The 17,602-nt window shown below is 36.6% G+C and overlaps 3 protein-coding genes across 3 annotated transcripts; 2 read left to right on the plus strand and 1 right to left on the minus strand.

Moving 5' to 3' along the window:
* The first annotated feature begins 6,177 nt into the window (after positions 1-6,177).
* Positions 6,178-12,816, plus strand: LOC112795727 (transmembrane 9 superfamily member 1). Its single transcript, XM_025837865.3, has 12 exons — positions 6,178-6,466; positions 7,641-7,833; positions 7,915-8,019; positions 8,295-8,312; positions 8,407-8,504; positions 8,598-8,750; positions 8,926-9,060; positions 9,171-9,337; positions 9,571-9,665; positions 9,808-10,181; positions 10,524-10,797; positions 10,988-12,816. The coding sequence occupies exons 1-12, from the start codon at positions 6,389-6,391 to the stop codon at positions 11,053-11,055; spliced, it is 1,758 nt and encodes a 585-aa protein (XP_025693650.1). The 5' UTR covers positions 6,178-6,388; the 3' UTR covers positions 11,056-12,816.
* LOC112795729 (ferredoxin) lies at positions 11,143-12,816 on the plus strand. The gene has a single exon (XM_025837867.3). The coding sequence runs from the start codon at positions 12,087-12,089 to the stop codon at positions 12,633-12,635; it is 549 nt and encodes a 182-aa protein (XP_025693652.2). The 5' UTR covers positions 11,143-12,086; the 3' UTR covers positions 12,636-12,816.
* Positions 12,123-16,928, minus strand: LOC112795728 (MLO-like protein 4). The gene is made up of 15 exons (XM_025837866.3): positions 16,670-16,928; positions 16,400-16,457; positions 16,089-16,312; positions 15,900-16,016; positions 15,653-15,713; positions 15,412-15,503; positions 15,236-15,310; positions 14,933-15,018; positions 14,793-14,842; positions 14,663-14,703; positions 14,403-14,573; positions 14,277-14,312; positions 14,081-14,148; positions 13,914-13,974; positions 12,123-13,769 (listed from the first exon to the last, which is right to left on the minus strand). Exons 1-15 carry the CDS (start codon positions 16,793-16,795, stop codon positions 13,344-13,346), a joined length of 1,692 nt encoding a protein of 563 aa, XP_025693651.1. The 5' UTR covers positions 16,796-16,928; the 3' UTR covers positions 12,123-13,343.
* Positions 16,929-17,602: the final 674 nt, after the last annotated feature.

Here is a 17,602-nt window from a genome sequence, read left to right on the forward strand (position 1 = left end):
AAAGAAATAATTACCAAAATTTACAAGTCGGCAAAAACTCAAGTCGACAGAAACAAGTCGGAAATGCATTTACTACCTAGTTGCGACCGAACAAAGGTTGGCGTCCCCTGGAGGAATTTCCTAGTATCCAAGTATGGGGCCCTCCCCCACGCTTCTCGGAAAAACCCCACAACGGCCGCCTCCACCTCGTCCAGGTCATCTAGACCATACTTTTCACAAGGGGAGGCCTCCAGCCAATAAAGGGGAAAGCGAGGGGAAGAATGCTCATCCAGAAAAAAGGGGTGGTGGCCCTCTACAGCTTGCACTTTGAAAAAATAATTTTTGAAGTCATGGAAGGATTCGTCAAAAAGGGTGAAAATCCTCCGACCTTGTATGGCTCGGAAGAATACCCATTGCTGTTTGTTGTTTAGCCCACTAAAGGGCTTAGTCATATGAAAAAGAAAGAAGAAAATTCTCAAAGGGGTCGGAAAGTCCAAAGCGTGACTAACAAACTGATAAATCTTCAAAAAACCCCAAGAATTGGGGTGAAGTTGAGTAGGGGCAACTCGACAGTGGTGCAAAACAGATATTTCAAAATCCGAAAAAAGGAAGAAAAACACCCAAACGGGTGATCATACATTCATACATAAAGAAAAAATGAGGGGCCGCCTCATTGGCCCTCCCAAAACAAACCCGGTCTTCCGGACCCGGGGTTATCAACTCATATTTTGGCTCGTCCTCCTCCGAAGTACAAAGCCTGTGGTGGGTACGAAGATGAGTAATAAACTCAGCGTCGACCAAGGGTTCCTCCCCAAGGACCGTGACATCAACCCACTGAGAAAGAACATCTACAGAAGCTATTTTCTTTTTTTTATGAAAGGTGACAGAAACCTACAAAAAGAAAAAAGAAAAGAAAAATCAAAAACACGGTCCCTAAAGAGAGGGGATACGAAGCCAAAATCTACAGACCAACCTATCTACCTACAAAACAAAAGCATGCAAACACAAGGCATGACGTAAAAGAAGCAAAGCTAACCTTTATCCGAAAAGTGAAGGTTGAAAGAAGCAGAAGTCTCCAAGCACAAGAATGCAGCACGAACAAGGAAAGAATAAGTTTGAAAGATTGCGGAAACGGAAAAACGAAAGAGAGGGAAAGTATTTATAAACATGCTAAGGGGCATAATGGTAAAAGCGGAGCAATCATTAATGAGAGTGCACCGTTACCAAAGCCATCAATCCCTAAGTGCATCCCTAACGGACACGACGCTTGAATAGACGTAACTGTCAGAAACAAAAGGTCGCGAAAATCACGTCGGTTTAAAAACCTGTGTTTCCTCCAAGAAAGTCGGCTACGAACCCGAGTTAAATACTTGAACCCAAGCTCTAAAGAGACTTTGGGCTCAAGTAGGGGCACTGTTCATACCCTGGCCCAACGACAAATGCCCAGGTCCAAATAAAAGGCCTAGTCCGAAGGATTAAGCCTAGCTAAGTACCGACCTTCACATAAGAAGTCGGTATCAACCACGACTTACTCTAAAGAAGTCGGACATGGGATTAGCTGGCAGATAAACACTCATTCAAATGAGTAACCGCCCCTAAAATCTCTCTAACCGCTTCATAAAGCCATATCTTAACCTCCCCAAGATAATGGGACGGTTAACACCCTAAAGATACGGCACTACTCCAACGGTGGTTATTGGCTCACCACTATAAATACACTGACACCCCTCAGGTATCTCTAAGCCCAATACTCTCTAGACCTGCTAACACCCTTGCTGACTTAGGCATCGGAGTGTCTTTGCAGGTACCACCCCCCATTCACCAACGTGTATAAGTCGGAAGGAGGCTCCAGCGTGCTAACCATCTCGGAGCTCACCATCCGCGGACGATTGGGCCAACTTACGCCATCTACTCTATTAATCTCCGGTTACCCACCGTAACAGGAGCTAAAAGCCTAAAAGAGGCATTCTCATCGTTTTTTTTTTCAGGCCCTAAGGTCGAAACAAAATAGAAAACTAAACTAAATTAGCATTCAAGTTCAAGCAGTACAAGCTTTTTGTTTGGGTTTTGGTACCTTTCTTTTTGGTGGGATTCGCTTTTGTTAGTTCTTTTTTTTTTTTTCTTGGACGGGGACTACTAATGTGTATGTCGTGCTGGGCTGCTATTTCTAATATTAATATTAATAATTAAGGATTAACTTTCTAATTGAGAAATGATTAAATGTTGGTACTTTATCCGTGGCTCTCCATCGCCATTTGCCAGTTTGCCACAGCTTCAAATCCTTCTTAGCTAAAGCTAATAATAATAAGCTCATAAAAAATGTGTTACTACTTTGCCTAAAGAAAGGGAAATTAATGACTTTAAATTGCATTATATTACAGCATGTCATGTTAATAATATAATTTTTTTTCTAAGTACTAAATGGCGAGTTTGTAATCAATTACACCAATTGAAAAAAGAGATTAAAAGAGTGTTTGGTTAGTGTTGTTTTGACATAATGATACATATATTAATATACAAAACAAAAAAAAAGAAACATAAAAATATACAAAATTTGTAACATATTCGATTATAATGTAGAAGGCATAATAATTTAATTCAAAAATTAATTTTGTCTCTAAATTATTACCACTATTTTTCTATTAGAGTTACTGCTATCATCATACTTTCTACAACCATCACTATTTTATTTTTAAATTTGCTGAAAATTAAAATGCTAACGAATAAGGAAATAGAAAAAATTGGTTCAATGATTTATTTGTCAAACTAAAGAAATTCTTTTTTTGAGACAAAATCGTATGACATAAAAATCTCATGTACAATTTCTTTTAGAAGGGTGTGATATTACTATCTATCAAGTCTGAATAGATCAACCATTTTAAATTGTTACTGAATTTACAAGAAGAACTAATTTGGACAACTGAAATATCTTAATATAATAACAATAAAGTCTTATCCCATTAGGTGGGGTCGACTACATGAATTAAACGACGTTATTGAATTCTATTATATATCATATTTATAGAGAGATCATTTACATATAGATCTCGTTTGACCACCTCGATAATGGTCTACTTAGGTCTTCCTCTATCTTTCACCCCTTATCCATCTTTCATCTCATCCACCTTTCTCACTGGGTGTTCTGTCGGTCTTCTTCTCACATGTCCGAACCACCTGAAACGCGATTTTACCATCTTTTTCACAATAGATGCTACTCTAACTCTCTCTCTTATATCTTCATTTCTTATTCTATCTAATCGCGTATGACCACTAATTCATCTCAACATCTTCATCTTTGCCACACTTAATTTATGTTTGTGCGCCTCTTTGACCGTCCAACACTCTGTACCATAAAGCATAGCCGGTTTGATAGCAGTGCGATAAAATTTACCTTTAAGTTTTAAAGGCATTTTTTTATCACATATAAAATTAGACACACTCCGCCATTTTGCCCAACCTGCTTGGATTCTATGATTTATATCATGTTCAATCTCTCTATTATCATGTATGATGCACCCAAGATACTTAAAATTCTTAACTTTTCGTAGGATGTTATCTCCAATCTTCACCTTTATATTAGAGTTTTCCTTTCGCAGGCCAAACTTACATTCTATATATTCTGTCTTGCTACGACTTATGCGCAGACCATACACTTCTAGAGTTTTTTTCCCATAACTCCAACTTCTTATTTAGGTATTCCATTGACTCTCCCACAAAGTCGATATCATCGGCAAAAAGCATGCACCATGGTTTATACTCTTGGATATGCTCTATGAGTACTTTCAAGACTAATGTGAAAATGTATGGACTTAAAAATGATCCCTGGTGTAATTCTATACCAATAAAAAATTTCTCTGTCACATACTCACACCAGCTTGAGTCTTCACACTAGTTGTAGCCTCATCATACATGTCTTTAATTGCACGAATATATGCGATCCTTACTCTTTTTTTTTTTCTAAAACCTTCCATAAAACCTCCCTTGTAGATCTTTTTTTCCAAATCAATAAACACCATATGTAGATCTTTTTTATTACTACGATACCTCTCTATCATCCTTCTTAACATGTATATCGCTTCAGTGATGGATCTTCCTGGTATAAAACCAAATTGATTTTCTGTTACTACGATACTTCATGGTATGACTCATGAGCTTGACCCCTCTATAGTTTTCGCAATTTTGTATATCCCTTTTATTCTTGTAGATAGGTACCAATGAGCTCTTTCTCCACTCATCTGTCATCTTCTTTGACGCCTTTCTCTCTAAGGTCTTTCCAAACTTCAATCGGGATATTATTGGGTCCTACTGCCTTGCCATTTTTCATCTGCTTTAGAGCCTTTTTTACTTTGAAGTCTTGAATCCTTCGATAGTAGTCGAAGTTTTGAAGTTCTTCTCTCATGCATAACTGACCAAGGTTCGGAAGAGTCTTCTGTGCTTCATTAAATAACTCGTAGAAGTAACTCATTTACCTTTCATTGATCTTCTCCTCTTGAGCCAACACCTCTCTGTCTTTATCCTTTTTGCAGTTAACCTGATCCAAGTCTCTCGTTCTTCTTTCACGGCTCTTGGCAATTCTATATATACCTTTTTCTCCTTCTTTCGTGCCTAATGACTAGTAGAGACTCTCATATGCTCTTGTTCTTACTTTGCTTACAGCCACTTTTGTGTCTTTCTTACTCGTCTTATATTTTTTCCAATTATCTGCATTGCGATATAAAAATCACTCTTTAAAACACACCTTTTTAGTCTTTATCTTTTCTTGTACACTCGCATTCCACTACCAGGACTCCTTGTCTCTTGGTCCTATCCCTCTAGATTCACCAAAACTTTTTTTGCTGTTCTTCTAATAACTTCTGCCATATCTCTCCACATCTCTTCCGCGCTTACGTTCCCATCCCACTTTGCCTCTTTTCTACCCGTCTTAGGAAGCTTCTTTGTTCCTCACCTTTCATCCGTCACGACCTCGTCCTTGAGTTCTTCGTATGTCTTTTTGTCAACTTTTGCTCAATTCAAAAATCTATGACAAACATCTTATGTTGTGTTGCTAAACTTTCTCCCGGAATAATTTTACAATTAATGCAAAAATTTCAATCAACTCTCCTCGACAAGAAAAAGTTGATTTGAGAGTTTGTCATGTCACTCTTGTATGTTATAAGATGTTCGTCTCTCTTTTTAAAATATGTATTTGCGATGAGGAAATCAAAAGTTGAGAAAAAATTCAAAATAGTTTTATCCTCAATATTGACCACCTACAAATTATGGCCTCTGTGAATACTTCTATATCCATATCTAATAATAACTGCAAACAAAATAAAAGCCATCTAAACGTAAAAGAATAAGAGGGTCAAAGAGAGAAAGAGATAACAAGATAGACATAAAAATGATGTTAATGTAAAAAATGGGTTAATGACTACGATGATTTACAAATAAAAAATAAAGAAAGAAACAGTGTATTGATTTAAATTTTATTTCAAGGCATTTATGTAATTATATAACACATCTTTTGTAATTCATCATAGTTTATAGTTTGGCATAATTTAAATTTGACAAAGTATAAATTTCATAAAAAAAATCTTTATTAAAATTTAAGCAAATGCACAAATAAAATAAGTCTTACGGTTCAGGAACATACGCCAAATTTACAACTTTTTCTTTAGATCTTTGTATTATTTGTACATTAAAAAAATATATATTAAAGAGTTCCCTTAACTGAAAATGTCCAACTTCCATGCACATTTTTGTGTGTCTACTTTCCATGCACATATAATTTTGATATATTAAGTTATTAACCACCAAATACATCACTTCAATATGCTAAATAAAGTAATTTGGTTCTCCAATTCAAATATATAACATTCTATATCGCCATATTCGAAAACGAAGAAATCATTTACATTTTAGTTAAAAAATATTATATTTATTTTTGTTATTGACAACATTGGTATAAATAATAATTTAATAATTAAGTTGAATTAATCTAATAATTAATTTATTAATTTGTTTAAATAAATATTTAAAATTTATTTTTTTTGTGTATATAATTTATTGACTAATAATAAATTCTTAAATAAAATTATGATATGTGAAAAATTAATTTTTGGTTTGCTGATGACGTGGGAAAAAAAATTTCAATGGACAGACTTGAGATGCAAGCTTTTATTTTGTTATATATATATATATATATATATATATATATATATAAAATATATATTTTTTTTTTGTAAAAATAAGAATTAAAAATAAAAAATTGGAATACAAGTAAAGGAAACATGCATTTCACTGTTTAGTTCGATTAAGCTTCGAGAGAGAGTTATAGTCTGAAATATTGGACGGTGTTGTGGTCTGCTTCTCTCTCTCTCTCTCTCTCTGCTCTTTAAGGTTCGAGATCCTGCCGTCGCCGGCGACCGCCATGTCCTTCAAATTCTCGCTCCTCTTCCTCCTCTTTCTCTTCCTCTCTGCCGTCTTCGCTTCCGAGTCAGATCACAAGGTAACCTCTCCCTCATTTCCTGACTCTACTGTCCGATCTTTTATTTATTTTGGCTCAAATTTCGTAATAAGATCTGTTTCCTTGCTGTGGATCTATAACTCTCCATTTTGCATAGGGTTCTCTTAGTTTCCTCTTAGTTTATGCTTTAGATTGTTGGAATTTTTGTGGCCTTAGATCTCATGCGCTTTGCTCCCTCGTCTTCGTTATGCGCTTTTAATCGTTCAGGACTATGTGCAATGTAGATGCTTATGTGGCTATGAACTTCTGTTTCAATTTCATCCTGATGTATCATGATATTAGCTTAGGCTAGTTTTGTTTGAAAGGATTATGATATTTAGATTGGACTTCTTCGGATAAGCTAAAATGGAGAACCTTGAGTAAACTACATATGAAACAGTGTGATTCAGTTGTAAGTTATGATGCAGCTATTCCAAACTAGGGGGTTGGCATTCACTTATGATTTACTCTCGCTTTCATTAATGTGAAATGTCTATACTCTATAGTGTGATTATCTGGTTTGTTTACTTTAAGTATGCCAATTGTTTTGTTCTTTTTATGCGACAATTGTCATTCTTACGACTTTGAAATAGGAATCCATGGATGGATGTAGATACCAGGATGTATAACTTGGCACTCGCTATAGAACGTAATACTTATTTTTAGCTCTCAGAGATAATTTCAACCTACCAATTTATTAGTAGTCACTCCTCTGTTTAGGCTGCCTATTGGCGAATCATTTTAGTTTTGTGAACAGTAAGATTTTTTATCTACTCCCTAAACTGCAGTTTGAGGGGGAAAAATAATAAAATGAAAATAAATAAGAGTTTCTGCTCTTCTCTGATATTTGAAGGGTTGGCGTGAGAGTCTACCTTTTCATTGAAACTTGCTGATTTTGGACTAAACATTAAATGGAAAGGGCTTGTGCTTGTATTGGACTAATATCATAATTCAATCAATGTTACACATAAGTGGTATTTGTTACATGGATGTTCTTATTTAATTTCCTCAATTTACTTTTGAATGTCCTTAGGCAGTTGTAAATGATTTTCTGACATCTTTATCAAAGAATCAGTCTGCCTGAGCCAGTGCTAAAGATCTAATGCATATCTTTCATTTATATCTTTTTGTCACCCATGGTTTCTGATTTAAATTGTGTATTTTCATTTAATTGCAGTATAACCAAGATGACCCAGTTACCCTTTGGGTGAACAAAGTTGGTCCTTATAATAATCCACAAGAAACATACAACTATTACAGCCTCCCATTTTGCCGACCACCTGGTCAACCTGCCCATAAATGGGGTGGTCTTGGTGAGGTCCTTGGTGGCAATGAACTTATTGATAGCCAAATTGAGATAAAGTTCCGAAGTATGCTGTCTTCTCTTGTCCTAGATGTTTCATGGAAGACCTATCAGTGGACAAAACTGACGTTATTTTGTTTTTCCCCAGGAAATTTGGAGAAAACCACCTTTTGTCGTCTGGATCTCGATGAGGGGAAAGTTAAACAGTTTAAGGATGCAATAGAGAACAGTTACTGGTTTGAATTCTTCATGGGTATGTTGTGCAGTATTGATACAATGCCTATACTTTATGACAGTCAAGAAATTTTGAAAGCATTTTATTTTGTGGGTCTTTGGCTTTTGCTTGACATTGAATAATAATAGTGGCATAGCAATAATAGAAAACAGTTGCATGACTGAAACAATCAGAAAACACCGATTTTTTAATTTATTTTATCTTGATTGTTTGGTGTATAACTTACATTTGACGCTGTTTCTTTCCTTGGTTTCTATAATGGTTGATCTTCAATGGGAAAAACACGAGTTCAGATGACCTACCATTATGGGGTATGCCTACAGCTGCTTCTGCTTCTTTATATTTATTTGATGACTTTGCGTTTCATTTGTGATCATTATCAAAGGTATTTTGTTCATGTTTAAGGATATGTTGGTGAGCTACATCCTGATAAGAACAGTGATAATGGCAAGCATGTCCTGTACACACACAAGAACATCATTGTTAAATTCAACAATGATCAGGTCAGAAGTGATTTAAAGATCTTCTCTATCTCATATATATATTGGGGTACATAAAATGCCATGCTTAGGTCCATTATTTACATTCTCTTGCAGATCATTCATGTGAATCTCACTCAGGACAACCCAAAACCTTTGGAAGTAGGAAGACCTTTGGACATGACATATGCTGTCACATGGATTCCTACGAATGTCACTTTTGCACGCCGATTTGATGTCTACTTGGACTATCCATTCTTTGAGCATCAGGTTAATAAATGGTGCCAGTTTCGTTTTTTATTTTTTTTAATTTTTTTTTATTTCTTTCTTTTAGAATTTAAATTGAAAGTGGTGTATATTGTTGGTTACTTGCTACGTGCAAACTCACGTGGATCCTATCCTGGACACATAACTGAGAGAATTATCCTCTTGGACATTTTTGTAGATCCACTGGTTCTCCATTTTTAACTCTTTTATGATGGTCATCTTTCTTACTGGATTGGTCTCAATGATATTAATGCGAACTTTGAGAAATGACTATGCAAAATATGCCCGGGAAGATGATGATTTGGAAACTCTGGTAAGGCTTTCTTTAAGTTATTTTGTAGTAATTTACGGAATATATGTCCTTTCTTACGAGATAAAGCCATTATGGTTCTAATTCAATCTTTGGTGACACTCAAATACCAGGAAAGAGATGTTAGTGAAGAATCTGGCTGGAAACTTGTGCATGGTGATGTTTTTCGGCCTCCTCGCAATTTGGTGATTCTGTCAGCTGTTGTTGGTACAGGTGCTCAGTTAGCATTACTGGTTCTTCTTGTCATCTTGTTGGCTATTGTTGGAATGTTGTATGTCGGGTAAGCACATAATGTTAAACCTGACTGGAATGTTGTTATGGATATTAATACATTACTGTTAGTGTCATTGTATAAACTATACAATTAATGCAATATTCACATGGCAATTTCTCTTACAAGTCTCGATCTCAGCTATGATTAAGTAATTTATTCTAGTTTTTCTATTGGTTCCTTTTTTTCCCCCTGATCTTTTTCTCTCCCCTTTATTATGTTTAAATTTATCTAATTTGCAGGCGAGGAGCAATTGTCACAACCTTTATTGTGTGTTATGCTCTCACATCATTCATCTCTGGTTATGTGAGCGGAGGGATGTACTCACGCAATGGGGGTAAACATTTGCATTGGATGTTGCTTTATCTTGTATTTGTTTAGATTACTCTCTCTCTCTCTCTCTCTCTCTCTCTCTCTCTCTCTCTCTCTCTCTCTCTCTCTCTCTCTCTCAATGATTACAATTAAATTTACCATTTCAGGTAAAAATTGGATTAAATCCATGATCCTTACTGCATCGCTGTTCCCGTTTATGTGCTTTGGAATCGGATTTATCTTAAACACAATTGCTATTTTCTATGGATCTCTAGCAGCAATCCCCTTTGGAACAATCGTGGTTGTCTTTGTTATTTGGGCTTTCATCTCTTTCCCTCTGGCACTTCTTGGCACAGTTGTTGGAAGAAACTGGAGCGGTGCTCCAAATAATCCCTGTCGTGTAAAGACCATTCCTCGCCCAATTCCTGAGAAAAAGTGGTACCTTACACCGTCTGTAGTTTCTATCATGGGAGGACTGCTTCCCTTTGGCAGCATATTCATTGAGATGTATTTTGTATTTACTTCCTTCTGGAATTACAAGGTGAGCTACTATGCAATTGCATGTTAGGGGAGTAAATTAACCCTCCCCCCCCCCCCCCCCTTTTTTTCCTTCTGTGGTATTAGTTTCATAGAATGATCTGCGAACGATGATTAAATTGTCTCTATATGACCTCAAGGTCACAGATTAAAGAAGTAGAATCAGCCACAGTTGCACTGGGTTTCCCTTATTAGTTTGATAGTGTTTTCCTATTCTGTCAGAATAGAACCAACACTTTTCTTGAGGAAAACACTTCTGTTAACTTTTAATTCCTGTGAAAGCTGAATCAACTCATGCAGTCTTATCTTACAATCTTTTTTGTTTCTTACATTTTGTGAAAAACAGGTGTACTATGTCTATGGCTTCATGCTACTAGTTTTTCTGATTCTCCTCATTGTGACCGTATGTGTGACAATTGTGGGGACATACTTTCTGTTAAATGCCGAGAACTACCACTGGCAATGGACTTCTTTCTTTTCAGCTGCCTCAACAGCTGTTTATGTGTATTTGTACTCAGTATACTACTACTATGTGAAGACAAAGATGTCAGGGTTCTTCCAAACGAGCTTCTATTTTGGATACACTTTGATGTTTTGTCTTGGACTGGGAATTCTCTGTGGTAAGTTCTTGAATTTAATTTTAGTGTCCATTTAGAATCCATGACTATTGGCTGCACAGTTTAAATGTGATACCTTGACAATGTGCTGAATGTTTCTATTTTCTGAAAGAAATAAGATGGAAGTGCTTTTATCTTCTAAAAATGGATACCTCAGTTCACAATAAATAATTATTTTCATTCAATTGGGCAGGAGCTGTGGGTTATCTTGGTTCAAATTTGTTTGTGAGGAGGATCTATAGAAACATCAAGTGTGACTAAGGATTTTCTGAAAGTTCAGACCAGAGCAGTTTCCACATATTTGCAGGAGACAATAAATTCGCAGCCGAAACCTCTGGTTGTATGTATGGACCAAACAACGTTTACAGGTAGTATCACAATCACAGGGATTTTGTGAATGAGGATGTATTCTTTTTCTATATTAGGGAAGGCCCGAAAATTTTTTCCCCATGTCAGTAATTGGAAGCCTTGATTTTAGAATGTAGAGATTTGTTTTTATAATTTAGATAGCTAGCAAAATATGAGACTCTTGTGGTTACTTTTCCATCCCTTTATAAATAGGTGCCCAATTGGTATACTGATGTCTAAATTCCCCACGCGGTTTAGCTATGGAAACAATGTATGTAGAGGGGGTTAAGTCATTGGAAATGAATTTTGTGCTCCTGAATTTTGTACCAAAGATATGATTATCCTTCCTATCTGCTTCTGCCACATTGCTTGTTTAAATTTTTAAATGCTGACATGCACTTCTTCATCTCATTCCATTTTTTATGGGCTTTAAATATTTATTTGTGGATGTAACTCGAGACACGGTTTTAACGAAAAGGAATATATGCGAATGTGCTTCTGCATGCCTGGCCTTCTTGACCGAGCTCTGTTTTTGTCATTCTCTGCTCCTATTTTTGAATACTTAGGTACCTTAACATGCAGCAATATAAGGATAAACATTCAGCGGTTGTACTTGTGTCAAGGGATCAAATGAAATTGAACAATTTTTCCCACAATTACTTGTGTCATTGTGTGTGTTAGCCTGCATGCTTGGAGGTATTATTTTAAAAGGCAAACTGTATTTGTGGCATTACTCGATCCTGAGTGCATTGAAAACGATTTTAGTAGAAAGACCCTCGGTATCGTATGGTCATAGCGAATTACCAAAATAGAGCCACGCAATGCAGGAATAGGATAGTGCCAACTAGAATAGCCAACCAATAATCTCTGGTGATAACTGGGATAGATAGATTGAGAAATAAAATGCTGCCACGTGGCAGATAGGATTGCATGCACGTTCCTGCATGTTTTATCGACACTATTTCCACAAGTTCACCTCTGTTGTCAACAACAAAAGCCACCTTCTCTGTTTCTATTCCCTACCGTCTTCAACTTTCACCAAAAATACCATGGCCACCACCCCAGCTCTCTCCGGCACCATGGTTAGCACCTCCTTCATCCGGAGGCAACCGGTGACCACCAGCCTAAAGGCATTCCCCAACGTGGGCCAGGCTGTTTTTGGTGTGAAAGGTGGACGTGGTGGCCGTATAACTGCCATGGCTGCATACAAGGTGAAGCTCATCACCCCAGAGGGACCACAAGAATTTGAATGCCCCGATGACGTCTACATTCTCGACCAGGCCGAGGAGCTCGGCTTTGAGCTTCCCTACTCGTGCAGGGCTGGTTCCTGCTCTTCTTGTGCTGGCAAAGTTGTGAGTGGCACTGTGGATCAGACTGATCAAAGCTTCCTTGATGATGAACAAATAGACGGTGGATTCGTTCTCACCTGCGTTGCTTACCCTCAGTCAGATATTGTCATTGAGACCCACAAGGAGGAAGAACTCGTTGGTTAAATGTTGTAACCACAATTATTATTTATTATTATATTAATAGTTTTCTTGCCATTTTATATCATGTTTTTCTACTCATGTCTTTTGTGTTTAGATTTTATTATGCCTTTTCGGGGGGCATGATGATTGTTTTGTGTTTTCAGGACAATGAGTAAGTAACTTACCCTTCTTCCGTAGTAACAAACAAGTGAACTTGTCGTTTATAAGAATCCTTATTCGATATACATGTATATTATAGCAAAGTAGCAAACTCTTAATGCTATAGTGCATGTCATTTGTCAACGATTCCAAATTGGCTATTAGGTGATGATTCGAGTGGAAAGAATTAGATTCACAAACCACGAGAATTAGGGATGCCAAGTTTGTGATAAAAATATGCTACTAAACAACTTGGTTTAGATTCACATAAGAGTTTATTGGGTTCAACATGTTTACTTATTTCTGTTTTTAAGATCTTCTATTAAATATTTAAACTATGTTTTATGTCCAAAAATTTCAACGCTACGTTGAGACTAACCCTATATATATAACTTGATAGGCTTACAACTTAGATAAGATATTTAGTTGCATCTGTTGTACAAGCCTCTTCACACTGGACTAGCTAGTGTACTATATCCATCTTTCAGAGCCTTTATGCCTGACTTTGTACATCTATATTCCCTTGTTTCAACTGGTTATGCAATGAAACTAAGAACATTAACCATAAGTTTGTCATGTTTTCTGAAACAAATCAGAAAGAGTCTCAGCTTTTGCTACGTCTTCACTGCCACCAACATGGTCCTCGCCATTATCCGGCGGTTGTGTCGAGTCAATATGTACAGATTTGGACAAATACTCGGCCACCTTCATTGAATCTTGGTCTCTGGAGCTGTTGGAAGCTTCAAATTTGAGTTGGTCTACTGAAGTTACTGTTATCTGATTCAAAGACTCTAAGTCTAAGGAAGAGCTTCTAGTTAGAGTACCAGATACTACTGTTATCTCATCCCTCTCATCAATTGTTGATTCAAGGGAACAGACTGATCTTGCAGTATGATGCGAGTGATCATGTTTCGATTTCTGTTTTACTCTTTTACACCAACTGTGCAATGAATCTCTAACACTCTCTGTTACTAGTGCCTTCTTACACCGCGATCCCATCTATAGTGATCCATCAATTTTGAACATGTTAGGAAATATGGATAGAAGAAACATTATTTCAGTTACAGGAGAGAAGAGAGAGGGATGGGAGACAGAATGGATGATGTTGAAATGTTTAGAAATCACTGCTAATGTTAAGCCGACCTGTGAAACTATCACATTCAGGGGCACTGTCATGTAGCTACACCAGAACTGAACAAGAACACTGCAAATTTTGAAATAAGAAAACTGTGAGACCCCGAAGATTGAGTATTGTAGAATCTTGAGAGTGGAGAACTAAATAGCACTTTTGGAAGAGTGATGAAGCTCACCCCGATGCCAAACGAATGATGATCATGTAATGGTTCTTCATAAAGCATGATTTTTGCTCTAGTCCCCACTAAACATACAGGGGGAACAATTTTCAACTTAGCAAAAGTTTTGAGTAGACAGACTCATATAATAGAACACATATATACACTTGCTGGCATAGCAGCACGCATATTCTTCAAGAACTAAGAATCTTACCAATGACCAAATAAATGTTGCCATTTCAAAGGCATTCTGCATGAATAATAGAGAAAATTAAGATAAGAACTGAAAACAACCAAGCAGAATGACAGGACTACAAATTCTGGTGGTAGAAGTAGTTACCTGAAATATCACAAATTGAATCAGCCATAGGAGTATTTCTGGCTTTTTAAACCAGAAGAGATCATCACGTGGCTTTACTTGTGTCCTAGCAAGTGGACCCTGTTGTTCCATAATTTCAAGTGCTAAAGTGGATACTACATGTTGAAGTTTTGTGCCTATCAACATCACAAGCTTTTACAAGTACAGAAATTAGACATTGAAAGAACAAAGAATAACTTTTTCAAAGGACAGTTTCATTTTTATGAAGATAGTATACATACCATTGCAGGGATAAATGACAGCCAGAAGTATATATTCAGACCTGCAAATTCAGGAAATTAAATTTGTGAGGAAATTCATAAGAGACAGTAACAATGTACACACCTCCAACGCTGAAGAAGGAAAACTTACCATGGATGTTCACAAAGATGCAGATTATAGCATAAATCCAAAGTGGCCAGCTGAAGTTAAGGGAAAAAATTATTGAAAATTATTGCATTGGTTTACGAGCAACACTTTAATTATCTAAATGGAGAAAATCCATTTCAGACCTTATGCCTAGAATGCCATGAAATTCATCTTCCATGCTTCGAACCATATATTGATGAAAATTATATGACAGTGGCAATCTGTGCTCCTGCAAATTTATAAAACAGGTTAGGATCACATGGAATCAGCTAGTGAGGAAGGTGGAGAGTATGTTAATGATGTTAAAAATTATAATGATTGCAAGAGAGCAGCTTAATCCACTTTGAATAACATATTTGAAAAAACAGAATTGACAGATCAAGGAACAACAATGGATGAAAGAATCTCCTATTATGAATGATTATCTCAATAAATAGAAAACTTACAGTGATGAACCCCAGACGGAGTGCAAGGTAGTCTGATTTTTTTATAGAACTCCTAAACTGGCGCAGGAAACAAAGCTGCAATTTGACACCACAAATTATCAGCCACGAGGATGAAAAAGTAAGCTTGCAAATAAAAATTAAGGATATGAAGCTATAAAGTGTTGATGATATATCACCATCCAGATGAGTATTGGATTCCTGCTCCATGGATGTGAAGCATGATGAAAAACAAAGGTTATCTGCCGCCTCATCACCTTGTTTCTCTTTCCTGTACAACAATTAACATGTAAATGTGATTTGGTAGTGTCTGACAGTTAGATTATTACAACAGAAATTTTCATTTGTTACTACATTGACAAATTAAAATTCCTGTCTTGGTTTGTGAAACCATTCTATGCTATATAGTATGCTATGCACCTTGCAGATTTCCGTCCGCGGCAGCTGTGGTCTGATTTTCCCATCTGCGCCAACTATAAATCTAAAGAAGCATGGAACAAATGGAAAACAAACAATAGTACACGAAAGGCAACAATGTCAGCCCCACATAACCAGAAACATATGGACCAGACAACCAAACATGAGCCAAAGCAAAGAAGACAACAACATGTGCTTGAAACAAGCAAGTGATCCCATAATAAGCTGGAAAAGTCTATCGCCGACCAACCTTGCTCATTGCCAAACCGACTGCCAGACAACTGTATAGAACATGAGTGATCCCAAGAACAAACAAGAACCGGTGCAGCTGCTCAAGACCCTCATATGAAACAAATGGCTCGTGCCCCTGCATTCATTCATTTATTAGTATCTTTTACTAATAAATGTAATTTCTAACTCATAACTGAAAGCTTCTTACGGCAGGGCATTGATTGAATGAACCACTAATTAGTCCCTTTGGAATATCAGTTTCATCAGGGGAGAAGGATGAACCATCGGGCATGACATTCTGGTTCGCGTCAAGGTCTTTTTCAGAACAAATATAAAACTCGCTATTGAACAGTGATGAATTCACACATATTTCAGAGATCCATCTTGCACTTTGTGCCAACAACAAAGAGATAAGACCAAGTAGCATCAACTCTAGCAGAAAGGAACAATCCAAGTCAAGTACCACGTAAAAAATCAGTAGTATCATATCATTGATTATTATTAAAGTGCTTGTTTTACCTTCCTTAATCTTTTCCAGTGATGCAAAGAGAGCCTTCCTTCTTGTCTTCTTCAACCACTGCACAGCCAAGAAAAAGAAGCTTCATACGTTCACAAGATTCAACAAATTACTTGTGTTAATCACCCTTCCATTTATACACTTCACCAACCCTAAGATCTGAAACCGCCTATAATCTATTTCGCAGCACATCATGCAATATGAAGTAACATTTATTACTGTAACTGAATCACTTATATCAAACACGTAATCTGCAACTAAAGTTGTAGTACCTTTCCAAAGCGGTAGATGGAGCGCTCAACGACGAAGCAGACGAAGACCATAACAGTAATAACGGAAGCAACTGAATATGTTGGCGTCTCAGCCAGAGAGCGACCTCGTCGAAGCACCTCCGCCATTATTACAAACTCTAACTACTCACATCAACAACATGGATTGAATATAGCAGTGAGCGAGTGGCGAGTGAAGGAAGAAGGATCCAGGAAAATTCAAAATGGAAAGTGGAGAAGCATCTAATAATCCCTCGGCATTAGCAGCTTAATTATTATTTAATTAATTATTATGAGTAGGGGGTGCATGTGGACAGTGCCTAATTGCTACTGTGCACATCATACTGAGCTTTCAATTCATTTGTTTATTGTAATCAAATCAAACCTTCCCTCAACCATCATGCATTGGGAAATGTTTCCAAACCATGCACATGGGAGGGTCTTAACCTGCTTTCTCTCTCGCGGGTTAGTTGTTAACAAATTTTTAGTGGGTCCCATTGCACCTTATTTGATATTTGTCTGGAAAGGCCATCAGGATCAAAATACGTGTACTTTTATAACGTTTATTGCCAAAATCACTGTGAAGGAAAAGTAAGCAGGGTTTACAAAATTATTCCTTCTGATTCTGCTTCTAGAGTTCTAGGCTTCTAGTTCTAGCCATGAGAGTCGTGTAAGAAGTAAGAACTAAGAAGCACCATTACTCCAAAAGTACGTATCTTTATTGTATTGTATACGTACATGTAGGAGATACTCATTTAAACTTTAAATTATATTTCTAAGTTTAAACTTAAAATACTACTTCTCAACAAATTTTATATCCAACACTTCATTTTTTTAACCAACTTTTAGGTTCATTTGGCAAGTTTCAAAATAATTTTTTTGAATTTTTTTATTTATAAAAAATAATAATATTAATGTCTGGTATAATTTATAAAA

Source organism: Arachis hypogaea, chromosome 4 (assembly GCF_003086295.3).
Source record: "Arachis hypogaea cultivar Tifrunner chromosome 4, arahy.Tifrunner.gnm2.J5K5, whole genome shotgun sequence".
In the NCBI taxonomy this organism is placed as follows: Eukaryota; Viridiplantae; Streptophyta; class Magnoliopsida; order Fabales; family Fabaceae; genus Arachis; species Arachis hypogaea.